The sequence below is a fragment of the Stegastes partitus genome, unplaced genomic scaffold, assembly GCF_000690725.1.
Source record: "Stegastes partitus isolate 25-593 unplaced genomic scaffold, Stegastes_partitus-1.0.2 Scaffold13, whole genome shotgun sequence".
Classification (NCBI taxonomy): Eukaryota; Metazoa; Chordata; class Actinopteri; family Pomacentridae; genus Stegastes; species Stegastes partitus.
In genome coordinates this window covers 328,811-343,478 of record NW_007577744.1, presented here as the reverse complement: position 1 = coordinate 343,478, position 14,668 = coordinate 328,811, and the positions used below count along the sequence as shown (strand labels likewise).

The window sequence follows — 14,668 nt, the reverse complement described above, 5'->3', positions numbered from 1 at the left end:
ACTATCTGTTTCAGCCAATCATATTGAGCCATGCTTCCCACCCCAGACCAATAGGAATCCCTATATGCTTTCTTAGTCAGTCCTGGTGAAGGTAAGATGGATTAACCTTTTCATCCCCTAGAGATGAAAAGATTAGAAACACATATACTGACATATGGACACCCGTCAACTCTGACAGCCTCAGGAGGTTCTGCACGTTCTTTTTAAATAGCTTCACTAATGAAGGGGCAAAGGAGGACATGGAGGGTATCGGAGTCAAAGCAGTGTGTATGCAAATGTAAAGAGGGAGCAAATAGCAGAAAGCTTTAGATTTATAGTGACACAACAGGCTAAATGAACTTCATCCAGCTTTCAAACAGCATTATACACACCCCTCCCACACATACACACCCTCTCCTAATGTGACCTCGAGCTTTTGACCTCAAGCACCAAACATGACATCATCGAGCTGGAGAGTTTGTTCCACTGATCTCATCATGGTGAGACAGAGAGGCTCTTTTTTGTTTTTTCTTTTTTGCTGGGGTCGGGGGAGACACACAGCTCCGCCATGGCTATCAACACCTCGTACCACAACAAGAGGGCCCTTTCAACAGTCCAAGGCCCTCAGATCTACCTCAGCCTTAAGCCCCGGCTTCTCTTGACCCGCCTACAAACCCTGGAATTCCCCCCGTGACAGTTCGCGTTTAGGTTTCCTTTAACACCACAGCCATCCATCTTGTCATGGGTAGGCGTCCACAGACGGCACCAACACAAGTCACGTTAAAGACACACTCGTCAGCTTTACGTTTCGTGTGACTCAGACGTTATCAAGCAGAGTACGTGATTCTGGAGAAAGATTGTTGATGTTTAGATAGTTAGCGTATGTTTATAGTCGGCATGTGCCAGATTTACTGTCCCTCTACATCCTTCTGCCCACTTTCCCCCTCTCCTGTGCATGAGCTTGAATGAATGTGCACACGACACCTGAAATGCAGTTGTGCAGATCGGTCCAAGCCACTTTCTTTGTCTCCCGTTTACAGACAAGGCTGTGTACCAACACCTGATTTTTTTTTTCATCGCACACACAGAACGGACAGCTAGCAGACTGAAGAGATACTTACTGAATTTTGCATTAAATGTTTTTCATTGGATACACAACCTTTGATGCAGCCAGCCAAATTACTCCATGACGTTACTAAATCTCACAGATGCTACGAAGATTAGACATAAAGACAAGAACATCATTGCATCATATAAAACAAAGAGTGAAGATGTCGTTCTAGTCCGAGATGAAAGCAGAATGAACTCTCAGATGGTCAGACAGCCGCCCCGCAAATGCTCACGGAGTTGCTCCACCTGCCAAACACACACCCACCAGTGACACCACTTCAGATGCCAGTTCAGATGCACACTACAACTCAGTGGCCAAGGATCCTGTGGAGAGCTGTGATTCAATTAGACACTTTGGCTTGACGCTTAACCGCACACTCATGCTGCCTCAAAAGACACAATCTTAAGGGTTACAGTCATGCTATTAATGCAACTCGTGCTTCCCACTGCAGAGGGAAAGTGCACTGGAAAATGGATTCTTTTTTTTTTTTTTAATTAAAGTAAGTGTTTGTCAAGAGCCTTTGCTTTGTATTTGGCACTCTCATTGCATAGAAACAATGTTGAGACAGAACCGGGAGAACAGAAAAGCAGAGCCAAACATGCTGAATTTATTCATGCGCAACTTAAAACACACACACGCACACACACACGCACACACACACACACACACAGACAGTACATAAACCTCATCAAGGACGCATAAATCAATAAAGTCGCTGCCTGATCCATAAAAATGCACAAAAGAATGTACAATGCGCAGCCTCTATCTCACAAGTGGGAAAGCGTACAAACAGATCACACAGACACGAGCACAAATTGTAACCATATGGAAAAGCACAGAAACAACATCGACAGGCTTAATTAAACACATTACCAAATGTTCAATTCGAGACAATGCGCGCTCGCACACAACCGTCCGAAAACCAGCCTGCACCCCCAGCTGCATTTGCACAACATGTTCAGACATTTGAAATACATGTTTAATAAAAAGGGACACGTCAGCCTAAATATCTCCACTTGAAAACTTGTGAGCTTGTAAACACAATAAATCAAACGTAGCTTGAAATCCAATCTGCAAACTTGATAAATGCCTGCAGTCTCAATTCGAACAGCTTAAGTGGCACTGATTTTCTTTGCTACTGCAAAAAAAAAAAGGCCTCAAACTAGTAAAACCAAAGTGTGCATGTTCAGGTGAAAGCAGAGAGAGAGAGAGAGAGAGAGAGAGAGAGTGGAGGAGGAGGAGGATTAAAGGAAGGTGATGCTGAAGGGTGAGAAGATAAAACTCTGTGGAAATAATGGCCGTGAGCTGAGACAGAGGCAGAGAGGCAGGAGATCAGCGGAGTGAAATTATCAAATAGTTTCAGACAGAGACAGTGAGGAGAGAGAAGCCAATGACAAAGTGAAGCGGGCTGAGAAAGTGAAGGGAGGCAGCTCGGTGTTCCAACAACAACACCTTCAGCTTGGTGTTTTCTCCTTCTCGCTCTCCTGGCTCATGCCTGCTGTTTTTCAAAGGAAGCTGGCTCGGGCCGCAGCATCTAACTGGTTCCTGCTCTCACAGAGCGCCTATTCAGACCTGCGCTGCTCCTCCTAACTGCTGGGGCGACGTCTGAGGGTGAGGACTGAGGTACAGAGGGGGATGCAACGCTGTGGTAACACCTAGGGGGATATGGGGAATGCTGGAGGTGCAAAAGTGAGGTGGAGAGCCAGCTGATCTGGACTGCAGTGAGTAGAACTGAAGCTCGCTGCACGGCTGTGGGTTAGGAGCTGGATGTGCTGTTCCAAGAAGGAGAGGAGGGCTTGGTGGGGAGCACTGGGTGTGTGGGATGTGATACAAAGCCCCCTTTCTCCTCCACCTCAAACACACCATGCTTGCATTTGGCACATTGCACTGGAAGAACTGGAACCTACTGTAGCAATGCAGGGTGCAGATGCCAAAGAAACACTTTCAAAACACAACACAGACACACACACAGACACACACACACACAGCAAACAGACTAAAACACATGTGCATAACCCATTTAAGTAAATAAACATGGCTGTTTCTTCACATTTTCGGCTGCTGTACTACTGCAGACTTTCAAAGCCTTTCATCTAATTCGAAACAAATGAAAATAGTCCATTAAAAAAACCCCAAAAAACTCACATTCACAGTGAAACCCAGGGTGATAAACCTAATGCGCCTAATTAAATTAAAGATTATACAGCTTACAGTATTGGATTATTGCTCTTTGCAAATATTTACTTACACACACTCTCTGAGGCACACGCAGATGAGCTCAGCAGGGCGGTTCGTACGATGAAGTGGTCCGTTGTGCAGGAATGTGTTTTGGCTCAGACGTGGCTTGTGTATCTTGTATCACAAGAGAGCACGTGCTGTTAGCTTTAGCACACCTTCTATTTGGATCTGGTGTAACTTAGGCTACCTAAACAATGTTCCAGCTGAACTAACACACATAGAAAGTCACCTACAGATGCACAGATGCAGATATCTACGGCCGACTGATTGCCACATGGAGGAATATAATGATACCGACTTCAGATGATAAGGTTATCACGAGGAGGGAAGATCTGGGCAACGGATAAGGACTGATAGTAAAAGGATAAAAGATATGAATAAAATGAAATGCAACAAAAACTCAAGGCCAGGGGATTGAAGATAAACCGTACATGCACCGTTTTTCTGAAGAGCAAGATTAACTCTGCTATAAATTCATCATCCATTCATGAAACCAGTTACAGAGCAGTTAAAAGTACTGGTTTACTGTCCCAAAGCAGGCAGGGATTAACTGCTGTCAATTTGGCCTCTGCCCCTCCAAGACCTGTTCCATTTACAAAGCAGGAGATCTGAGGGGTTTAAAGGGACTGGAGCTGAGAAATATCTGTTAGCTGGGATGATTCTTTCAAGGTGTTGTATTCCACAGGGGAATGGTGAAATCAGCGCAGTGTGTGTTCAGGCGCATGACAAGGGTACAGATGGAATCATATAGAAAAGAATATTTCCATGCGGTTACATCATTGCATTTTCAAACGGAGGGAGGCAACGATCTCACTTGGGGGCGTTGCTTCTGATCAGTCGTACTCAATCATACGGTCGGGACAGCTTGACCAGCGGTCCGAGATCGAGTGAAGAGACGTTGCTTGAATACCAGCCCATGGATATTTATGGCCAGACTGCAGTGTCTAGAATCTGTAAAAATATCTGAGCCATTGCCTGAGCTAAGTTTAGGGTTTGGGAGCGTGTGAGAGGTCAAACATGAGTCCTGGGTGAGGCAGCAAGAAACTCCCTTCCGTGACCCCCATGTGAGTGGACCAGGGATAGAGATGAGCTACTGAGAACATGCTGGGGTCTCTTGTTGCTCAGGGTCTTCTACACAAGTAGTTTACAAAGAACAACATTAAAGTCGTAATTTAAAGATGTAATCTGCCAGTTTACAAGCACAATATTGTGAGAGACCTCAAAGTAATAAAAGAAATGCTGTTTGATGGTCCAGTAAAATCCAGAGAGACTACACATGTGGTTTAGGAGAATGCTTTGGGCCTTTAGTGCTAACCAATATACAAGCGTGGAGAAATATCTTCAGACAATATCAGTGTTGCTTTTTCAATTATAGACTTTATAACTTGTAAACGATTGCATGTTCGACGAATGGTGATGGGTCACAGTGTCTCAGCGGCTGTGATAACTGCAGCAGAACCCCTAAAGGGAATCTCTTTAATCTTTCATCAGATGATATCACTGGCATGATCAGCAGCAGCCAGCACAAATCCTGCCTTTGTAACTTGGGCAAAAACACATGACCTCAGAAACCCATTTCCAAATGCTGGCATGTAACTCCGCAATGGAGGCTAAAATTAGATCAGGGCCAAAGTGTCCATCTACGGCCCTGGGGCTATCAATGGGAATAACAGGACAGGATAGGGGAGACTAAGCTTGGGGAGGCAGAGAACGCTGGAAACTGCGGGGTGCATAAGATATGGAGTAAACAACAACAACAAAAAAAACGCTGTGTGTGTGGTTGTTTGTGATGACAGGAAATGGTGCATATGTGTTTATGAATGGCGACGGGTTCAATGACATCATGTTATCTCTCCCGGTGGGAAACTGTAATTGCACATGGCCATTTCCTGTTTCCCATCAGCCACCTCTCCTCTGAGAAAAATCCTGCATCCTGTGGGGAAAACGCGTTTTACAGTTTACATGCAACTAAAGCAGACGGTGAACATCTCATGGGCCTCACAAGAGAGGAAGACGAAGGAAAACAGCGCACTGGAGCCAAGAATGTAGCCATCCCTAGTCTAACAGACTTGTTAAAACCTGAAGAGCAGAAATGCTGCTTCCTACTGAGCTTGAAAAATAACACAATGGCTGTTCTCTCTCCCCTCCTGACACAGCAATTATGCATGCCTGAGGAATGCTGGAGCTTCAGTATATGCACAATCTTCTCACTTTTGAATTTTCTTTCACAATGATGGACACTCTTATCTTTCGAGATGACCAGTGCACGAAAAAAAAAAAAAAAAGGTAGCAAACAAGGTGTGCTTCTGTGTATGTGGTAAATGTATATGTGTGTGTGAGCATGCGGTGGGAGTGGTTGGCAGATATACAGTACGTTGCTTCAGGGGGGAAAACCAATGGAGGAGAAAAGGGTTTACAGTGTAATAACTAAAAGTACCGATGACCCAAAAGGACATTTATGAAAGACCCTGGAGCAAAAAAAAAAACATCCATACCTTGCTGAAATTACAGTTCGACTGTGGGCCGTGCAGCTCAGCCACATACAAAGAATCCCTGTCTCATAAACCCACCCAGGCAGAGGAGACATGGGGGGAGGGAGGAGAACGAGAGGAACGAATAAGCATGTGAGCAAACAAGCCAGTGTTTACCAGCAAAAAAATAATCAAGCTTATCCAACAAACTGAAAAGTCCCACTGCTTAATGCAGAGAAATGCCTCCCCGCAGCTGACCATCACCTCTGAACTCTCTGTGAAGGAGGAGAAGCGATGACAGAGTTTTCCCAAATGGCTAAATAAAGGCTCATGGTCTTGGTTGTACACCTCTGAAACTGAGACAGCAAAATGCACAAACATATTTGGATAGAAATGCCTGCTACCTGCATTCCTCCATAATGTCCTTCAATTTAATATCCAGGCAAAACTCCATTTTCTACTTATGTCAAAGCAGTGAACAAATTCCTTCAAAGGAGACTCTGTGACAGAAATAGTAACCTGATTAGTGGCTGATCAACTTGTTGGTAAAAACAACTTGTGGTCGCTAGTTTGTGACAGTGTGTTTCAGACTACAGGCACTAAAAAGCTTCAGGAAAAAAATCACTTGTACACTTTATAACTGTACACAGGTGGCTGTCAAGTGTCGTCAGAGTTTCAAACCCAGTCCAAGAATAAGTGAACCGTCGCATTCCAGAAAGTGAATAAACTCAGCTTAACGCGAGCTGAAGTTGGCAGGAGTCTGTGTGGCTTTGTTGTCACGTATCTCCTCCTATGTGATAAAAAGCCAAACACCTGGCATGCTCTGTGGCACTTGGCACCGGTAGATAAACACCTCACACGCAAAAATGAGGCCAAACCGCTAGCAGGTACAACACACCGGTGAGTGATATCAGCTCTCATCCAGCCTCCGTGTCACACACAGATTTCAGTTGACACAGTGAGAAAAAGCAGTCTGCTTTTTATACCTTTAAACAGCTGCAGCACAGACAATATCTTTAAAGATTATGAGGCCAGAAAATGAAGTATAAAAGAATTTCCCTTTGAAAGTCCTGTAACATTTCCAATGACCATATGTCTCCTCTTCCTTTCAGCTCTCTTAAGAATGTAATAGACACATTCTTCGGCTATTTCCTCTGAACAGAGATGGGGGAGATTTTGAAAAAAGTTGGCGAGATACTGCATTTAAGATAAACCTCTGTCACACTGTGCCGACTGACTCCTTTCTCTGTCTGTCTTAGAACACAATACAAGCATACTCTCGACTCACATGCACGCACACACACTCCCACAGGGACTTATGAGGCCCATATGTGCAGCTGTGGACTGTGAGTGAACCCCAGTTGGAAGGGGAGACACTGAGGCAGAGATGGATGACATGCAGTGTTGTTTTCTATTTGCTGTCAGTGAGAGCTTTGCCATCTGTGAGGGAAGAGACCACACCAGTGTCAGCGCGACTTGTTTGTCACACTGAAAGATTCTTCAACCAGCCCCTCTGTAAACTTTACAGCATGCCAAAGCACAGCTGTGGACTTGGTCGGTGGACACAGGGATGCACTGTACTTTGAGGACAACACGTCTGAAAATACATTTCATTTAACAGCGAGGCTGCTTGTGGAGCCACAGAGACAAAGAAAGCAAAATAGTCTGACACCTGATCACTCATTCTTTCAGTGGCACACCTCACTTTGAGAAAAGTGGTCACAACTGTGCAAATAACCACCAACAACGTGTGAAGAGGGTCAGAGACAAGTGGTGCTCGATTAGAAATTGATTGTTTTCTTTTACCTGCAAACTGAGTGCAATCTGACGGATGTACATCATATTGAGGTCCTCCAGTATCCATAATTTTTCCTCCATGTTTGTGTAGTTATCAACTGGCATCCTTTAGGGAGATAACCACAAAAGTACTTCTTCTCAAAAGGTAGTTTAGTCCAAACTGCTACCCCGCAGGAACCGGGGACAGAAAGTTCATCATGACAGTGTCCTGTCCAGTCGCCACTCGTACAATCAGTGCGTAAAACAATGCGTAAAAGCGCCGCTCGTCATCCAAAACAAGACTAGTAACTCCGGGAAAGCAGACAGAGGTGGAGTGGATGACAGCATCGACTGCACTGTAGTAACCCTATAAAATTCCCCCCAACTCGTTCACGGCGCGTATTCTTCTTCTCTACTTTTCTCCGGGCAACAAAGATCCTCTCAAACACCCACAGTCAACACCCAGCGGCAGCGGGGAAAGAATGGAGCCTTTTAAAATGCAGTTCTTCTCTTTGTGTCCCTGTGTCCCGATTGTGAATGCCGTCTGTCCTCTGTGACAAGAGACCTCTCCACAAAAGGGCATCGCCTCTGCGGGAGTGATCGGCACAACTAGTCCACTGTGTGCGCCCTGACGCTGCCCAGCTCGGCGCTAAATTAACCCCTACGACGCGCCTCTGGTGATGATAATGAACTTTAAAAAAAAAGAAGAAGAAGAAGAAGAAAGAGGGGAAAGAGAGGGAGAGATTACTGTAGCAGCCCCCACGCCCCTTTTTAAACAAACAAATAGCAAATACTGCACCAGCACGCAAGCATAGCGGGGTGGGGAGCTTTGTTCTTTTTTTTACTAGCGTGATAATAAATGGAGAAATTATAACCGTGTCAGCTGGCGGCACTTAAGAGGGGAGTAAGACTGAAAATGCATCGAGAGATTTATTCTAATACTGATCCGAATGAGGGGAGGTTTTCTTTTCATCCATGAAAAAGGTAAATTTGCCCACTTTTTATGTTTAAGAAAAAGGATCCGTGCGCAAATATTTGGAGAGAAATTTGCATCTCAGTAGGTCATTGTGCCAAAACACTTAGCCAACTGAAGACGACCTCAGTATTTCAACTATCCGTTCACAGATGTGTGCTCTCCTGGCAGCTCTTAAACTATCCAACGAAAGATTCAGGTCTCCACCTGCACTCAGTTTTGAAAAAGTTAAACGCTACGAAAATTTGGCAAAGTTGTTATTAAAAGAAAAAACGTTCCCACACTTTGAGAAAAAAAAAAAGTCGCGCCAGGGCAAGCACTGTCTCCTTTCCCAGCGTCCCAGCTGTCTGCTGGCCTGTTTTCTCTGTCCTCAGAAGAGAGAATCCCAAAGTTCACTCCACGTGACTGTCAGCCAAACGCTCCGCTGATTGTTTCTCTGGGAAAATGCGGTTTGCGACGAATCTCGTTCAGCTCTTCAACATACAGAAAAAAAGTAGGAGCACAGTGAACAAAACATTCATCCTGTTCTTCCATTCAGCGTGCTAATCCTTGTCCTGATCCAGCTGTTGAATAGGCGAGGTGTGTATCCTTCCTTGTGGCGTGGGTGAGACCAAACATGCGCAAACCACATGGAGACCCCTAAACAGGAAACCGGCGTCACGTTGCGCACCGCTCACTGAGTCAGATTAATTAAAATACACACATTCTTTTGCTCTTCAGCAGCACTGAGCTGGCTTTCAAATGGTCACCAAAAGGGTTCATCGTGATAAAGAAGGTCAGACCCTAAGATAAGTTATGGGAAATAGCGCATAAAGATGTTTTATTGGCCACATTCTTCACCTTCGGACCCCTCCTCTCCACACACATGACCATATGGTACTCCATCACTATGAAACACCTCCTCTAAACCTTTTTATACACTTGCAAACAGTGAAAACAAAGCAGCTGTAAAAGCCCTTTCACCTCAGAGGGGCAGATCCAGGGGTGCCAGTAGCACAGCCAGGTCATTTCCCCAAGAAAAGCCTCCACCCTGAGGAGTTTAAATCACCCGGATAATCCGTCGCAGACACCGACATGTGCAGTAAGACAGGCGATTTATTGTTCTTGAGGTGGAAAGAGAAATAGCTGAGTCGAATGGTTAAAGTTATGGGTGCTCCAAAAACATTTTGGGACCCTTGTGCGAGAGTGTGCGTGCACTGAATACACAAATCGCTGTGTAAACTCATGCAGAGTCAAGTCACTGAACAAGTTGACCTTTCAGGCTGCTGAAATGGAAAAAAAAATTAATTTAACAAGACTTCTGATACACTGAACATTACGCCGAGCTCATTTCATGAGCTGACACAGCTTTTCTAACAGCTGCTCTCACCTTTTCATTTCTAGAAGTAGATTTTTTTTTTTTAAAGGAAGGAACAAACAGCACACACAGGACAAAAATCTATTATTCCAATGTCATTTAATCCATTTAGTCTTTCTTTAGGCTCTGTATTATACTAGCAGCAGTTCCCTGAAGCAGAACATGTTGCAGGTAAATCCCCCTGCAGTAAAACACAAAGACTGACATTTCACGACAAAAGCCCAGAGGCTGAACAAAAACAGACAGAAAACAGCTATTATCTCAATGACAGAGCATGCTGGCAGGCAGGCAGGCAACCAACTCAAACACTGAGCATCGCTGCTTCTTGGCCAGGAGCCACAGAGGATGAGGCTAACTCAGGTACTCATAGACAGTAGATTAGTGGTTAGTAGACAGGACTAACACCTTCAGGCCTCACTGGATTTTTTTTTTTTTTCTATGGTAAAGGGCAATTACCTTCTGATGGCATGGTGGATTAGCAGCTTGTGACTAATGGTTTGGTCTCACTGTAGCTGGGCCAGATGTGATAATTGGTTGCTATGAGGACATGGTGAAAACAATGCATTGTACAATCAGCTAATCAAACACCAACTCAAGGTTTTGATCGAAACAGCGAAAACACGCAATCTCTTTTCTCAAGTGGAAAGCACTTAGGGTTTGTTTCATATGTGCTTCATAAATAAAGGTGACTTGACTGGAAACACACACAAATACAGGCTGACCCTTGCATAATAGGTTCAGAGAGGGTTGGACGGTTTTCAAGACAATACCCGGTGCCTTTGTTGTTTCTCAACGGATGTGTGGAGGAATATGGAAAACTTCCTGCCTCATACACCTATCAGCTGGAGGAAACATACTGCGGCCAGAGATGAGGGTCAGCTGGTGGTGCTCCGTCAAAAAAACATTACAGGCAAATATATATATGGGGCGTTTGCAATGGAGGGGTAAAAAGTGTATTGTTTGTAAGACAGATTTTCATCAGTAAAAGTGTTTGCTGGTGGTTAATCACTGAACTGAGTAAGAAAAGGCTATCAAGACAAATGAATGCCGGTTTGTGTCTCAAAATAAATGCAGTTAAAAGAATGTAAATGACAGAACAGATCAGTTTTCCTGGTGCAAATACAAGATATGGTGATTCCAGTTTGTGAAACGTAGGTCTCTAATTTTAGCCACACTGGCTCAAGGCCTGGTGACGTGATGGTGGTCGGTTGTAGCACTTTGGTTGAGACTGAAATAAGTCAACAACTGGATGGATTCAGGTCTGAACTGAAGAAGGCTCCTGGATGAGAAGGTACATTTCTTCAAGAACCTAAAAGAGAAGTATAGTTGCTTTGTATTGACGGTCCTATGATGAGGATGGATTCAGATAAAATTCTGATGAGGCATTTACACTAAGAATGAAAACCATTCAAGCACCACCATGGAGTCCACCATTGCGTTTTTTCTGAACAACAACTTGGTGGATGGCCGTGAAATTTGGCACAGACATTCATGAATTTTAATAACTTGGATGAAAACGTCAGGTGAAAACGTACCATTTTCGAGTGCATGCTTCATGCTGTCAGCATGCTGACATGAGTGTTTTTCCAAGCAGCAACCTGAAAAGTGAAACCAAATGTGTTCCTTTAAAGGCCACTTGGGGTTGATTCCAAAAGCGACTCCATCTCCACACACCCCCATGTTAAAATGCCCAACGTTACAGCGTAAATAAATGTGTTTACAGCATGAGACAAAAACCGTTCTGGTCTTTATAGCTTCATTCATGACAACTATATCAGGGATGAATTTTAACATAGCTTACCCATTTAAATTGTAATACAGCTTGAAGTTATGAATAATTAAGAGCGTAGTGGATTTGAGTGACAGGTGGGTCGCGTCATAGAACAGTCCATGGCATAGAGATGTTTGTATGGCCTGCCTTAGATTCACATAATGTTCCACAGCTTTACTCATTTTGGGATTGGCCAAGAGTTAGGCGGAGTCAGGCGTCACCAAAATGGCAACGGCGGGCGACACCACTCTGCTTCAAAACCACTTCAAAACCGCTAGTCTGTAAATCTGTGGGTGACGTCACAGAGGGTTTGCCATCTTTATATACAGTCTATACATTTATGTTGAAGTGTCAATGTACAGCCTCACAGAGCTTATAGAACAGCTGCATACTTTTATCAGTAACTAGATAACCAGTATGATAACTTATCAAAGCTATTTGCTGTGATCTGGAAGCTAATAACAAACTCAGACTTTCAGAGTCTTTCATTAAGTTGTTAACAATCCAACATGTTTACCAGATCATCTAAACCATTTATTTGGAAATAAAAGCAAATGTGAGTGGTCCTGAAATGTCAAAGTTAAATAAAGTTAAAAGCTGAACCAGAAGTTGGTCTGAAAATACTTGATGGATATTTAGAGCTAACATTTTGGGTAACAATTATATTTTAGCCTTTTCTCTTCTAAATAGGTTTGTTGAAAACCTGTGAGTTTAGATTTCCCGGCCCATCAGGCTTCTATTTAGCGACGATGTGCAGCATTTTTGAATCTCAGCAATTATCTGTTATCAATAAGAATGAAGGTCAACAACACTATAGGAAAAAAAGACATGGTAACAAGCTTAAATATTATATATATATTCTTATTGTATATATTATTCTTTAAGAGAATTCTACAAAAGAAAAAAAGAACATCAAGGAGTGTCAGTCTACACAGTGTAAAGTGAATAAACATGCTGATTATTATCATAGAAAAGCCACTTCCAGCTTCTACTCAGCACTCTTATTGCCACCTTTTATATTCTGAACTAGAGTCTATGATAAAGGTCAAAAGTTGTCTTTAGTCTAACGCACAGCGTAGCAGCAGAACAGGGCAGGGAATCACACAGGGGCCTCAGGCAGCCAAACCCCAAACCACAACAAAGAAGCCTGAACTGTCACGTAAACCCAGGCTGAAAACCGAACCCCACCACGACTCCCACTCACTTAAAATACACACACACACACACACACACACACACACAAACCTACACTTACATATGCAATTACACATCTAGGCATAAATAGATGTAAACAATCACACACACACACACACAATGAGAAGCTGTAGCAAAATGGTCCTGAATGCAGCTGATCAAGGTTTGTCTGTCTGATTACGGGCTGCCAAGCAAAAATTCCTCCCAGTTGTTTCATGCTGACGACGATGAAGGAAAATGAGACTAGATTATTACAGAGATTTTTCTCCTTGTATTTTTTACACTTTCAGGCAGATGATTGCACGAGGACAATGGAGAACAGAAGAGGTATTTTTTCAGGAGAGTTTTAGTAAAAATACGGCAGAACTGCTCTCGTTAAAAGTGCATCGCAAATAAGAAGAAAGTTCACAAGGTGTACGGTTTTGCGACTGAAAGATAGAATAAAGCGTTTTGTGACTGTGAACACTGACAGGGAGATAAATGTTCTGATTAAAGCGGGAACAGACACGTCCCGCTAAAGTCGACTGCAAAAAAAAAAAATCTGACTCAACAGATTTGAATATCACAAGACTTCAATTACATGGCTGTGTTACGGTAGGCGCTGGGTCACATCTGCTCAACTTGATGACAGCAGCGTGTGATGAGCTGTGAAACCAGACGTCTCGTAGAGAAATCCCCCCGGAGGTCAGTTCTCAGTTATAGAGCATGAAAAACCTGCGACGACAGCCACAAAGTCGTAACTCAGACACAGAGGCTGCGTAATGGCATTGTAAATCTCATCAGCGGTCTACCTTGTTATTACATGTATCAGTTTCAGTGTGATACACCTAATAACAAGTGTGTCTGAGTGATCCATCCTCGACTTTAAAATTAGATGAAGGGGAAGTGGTCATGGTGCGTATCGTCCCAGCTCTATTTTAATTACCGAACGTGAGCAATGATGGAGGTGAAATGTCAGACATGGAGCCACATGTCGTGTAACTGATAGTTTTCTTTCACTGGAAATTCCATACTGCTGAAAAGGATGAATGCGTCACAATCCGTGGGATCGTTCACAAAAAACTGGGGGAGTAGCCTGCCTCATCACAGGCTGGAGGAGCAGAACGGGGAGTGTTTCTAGTGCTTAGCTTAACGGCCGATCCTATTTCCTAACATTACCCCTTGTGCTGTTGGCTGTGAAAGGAAAAAAAACAGGCTATAGTGCTCAAACACACACATACCTATAGAGACAGTGCAGCAGTTTGGCTGCTTTCCAGAATCATTGCTGACTTTCAGGAACGCTACCTCAGCCGGTCACAGGAGACTGCAGCATCTCATCACTCTGAAGGACCGGACATCTCAGTGAAAGAGAAACTCACCCGCTAGGAAATTCATCTCCATTGATTTCTCCCCTCTGGGGGTGCAGGCTGTGCAGGATGTGTGTGGATTTAAGTGGATAAGTTTCACCGAGGCAATTCATTTGTATTTAAGAATGCGAATTCTGTCTTTAAAATGGCTATAAATGACTGTACGGTGAATATAAAGTGAGGGCCAAATCTGTAAAGGTGAACAAGAGGACAAAAAGGTGTGTCTCAGCTGGTGCCGAGTGTGAAATGGAGCAATGGCTCCCTCTGCAGAACAGTAGCAGCAACAGCAAGATGTGCCACCACACGAACCATAACGGTGCATTAAGTTGCGCAGTACTTTACTAAAAAAGCTGAGATAATTCTATTCAGAATATGCAGGGGAAAAATGTCTAAGGACGTAACATGTTTCGTTTTCATCTCAAGCCAGACATGGCAAAGATGAGCTTCCCAGA

At 43.7% G+C, this 14,668-nt stretch overlaps 1 protein-coding gene across 5 annotated transcripts in view; it reads right to left on the bottom strand.

Annotated features, from left to right (window-relative positions):
* rtkna (rhotekin a) overlaps positions 1 to 14,668 on the bottom strand; it is a 56,298-nt gene that overhangs the window by 31,823 nt on the left and 9,807 nt on the right. The window contains exon 1 of one of the 5 annotated variants that reach the window (XM_008288501.1): positions 7,606 to 8,270. The exons of the other annotated variants lie outside the window; for them this stretch is intronic. Coding sequence (XP_008286723.1) covers positions 7,606 to 7,701 — 96 coding nt within the window. The 5' untranslated portion in view covers positions 7,702 to 8,270. Of the gene's footprint in view, positions 1 to 7,605; positions 8,271 to 14,668 lie in introns of those variants that run through there. 5 annotated transcript variants of the gene reach the window in all.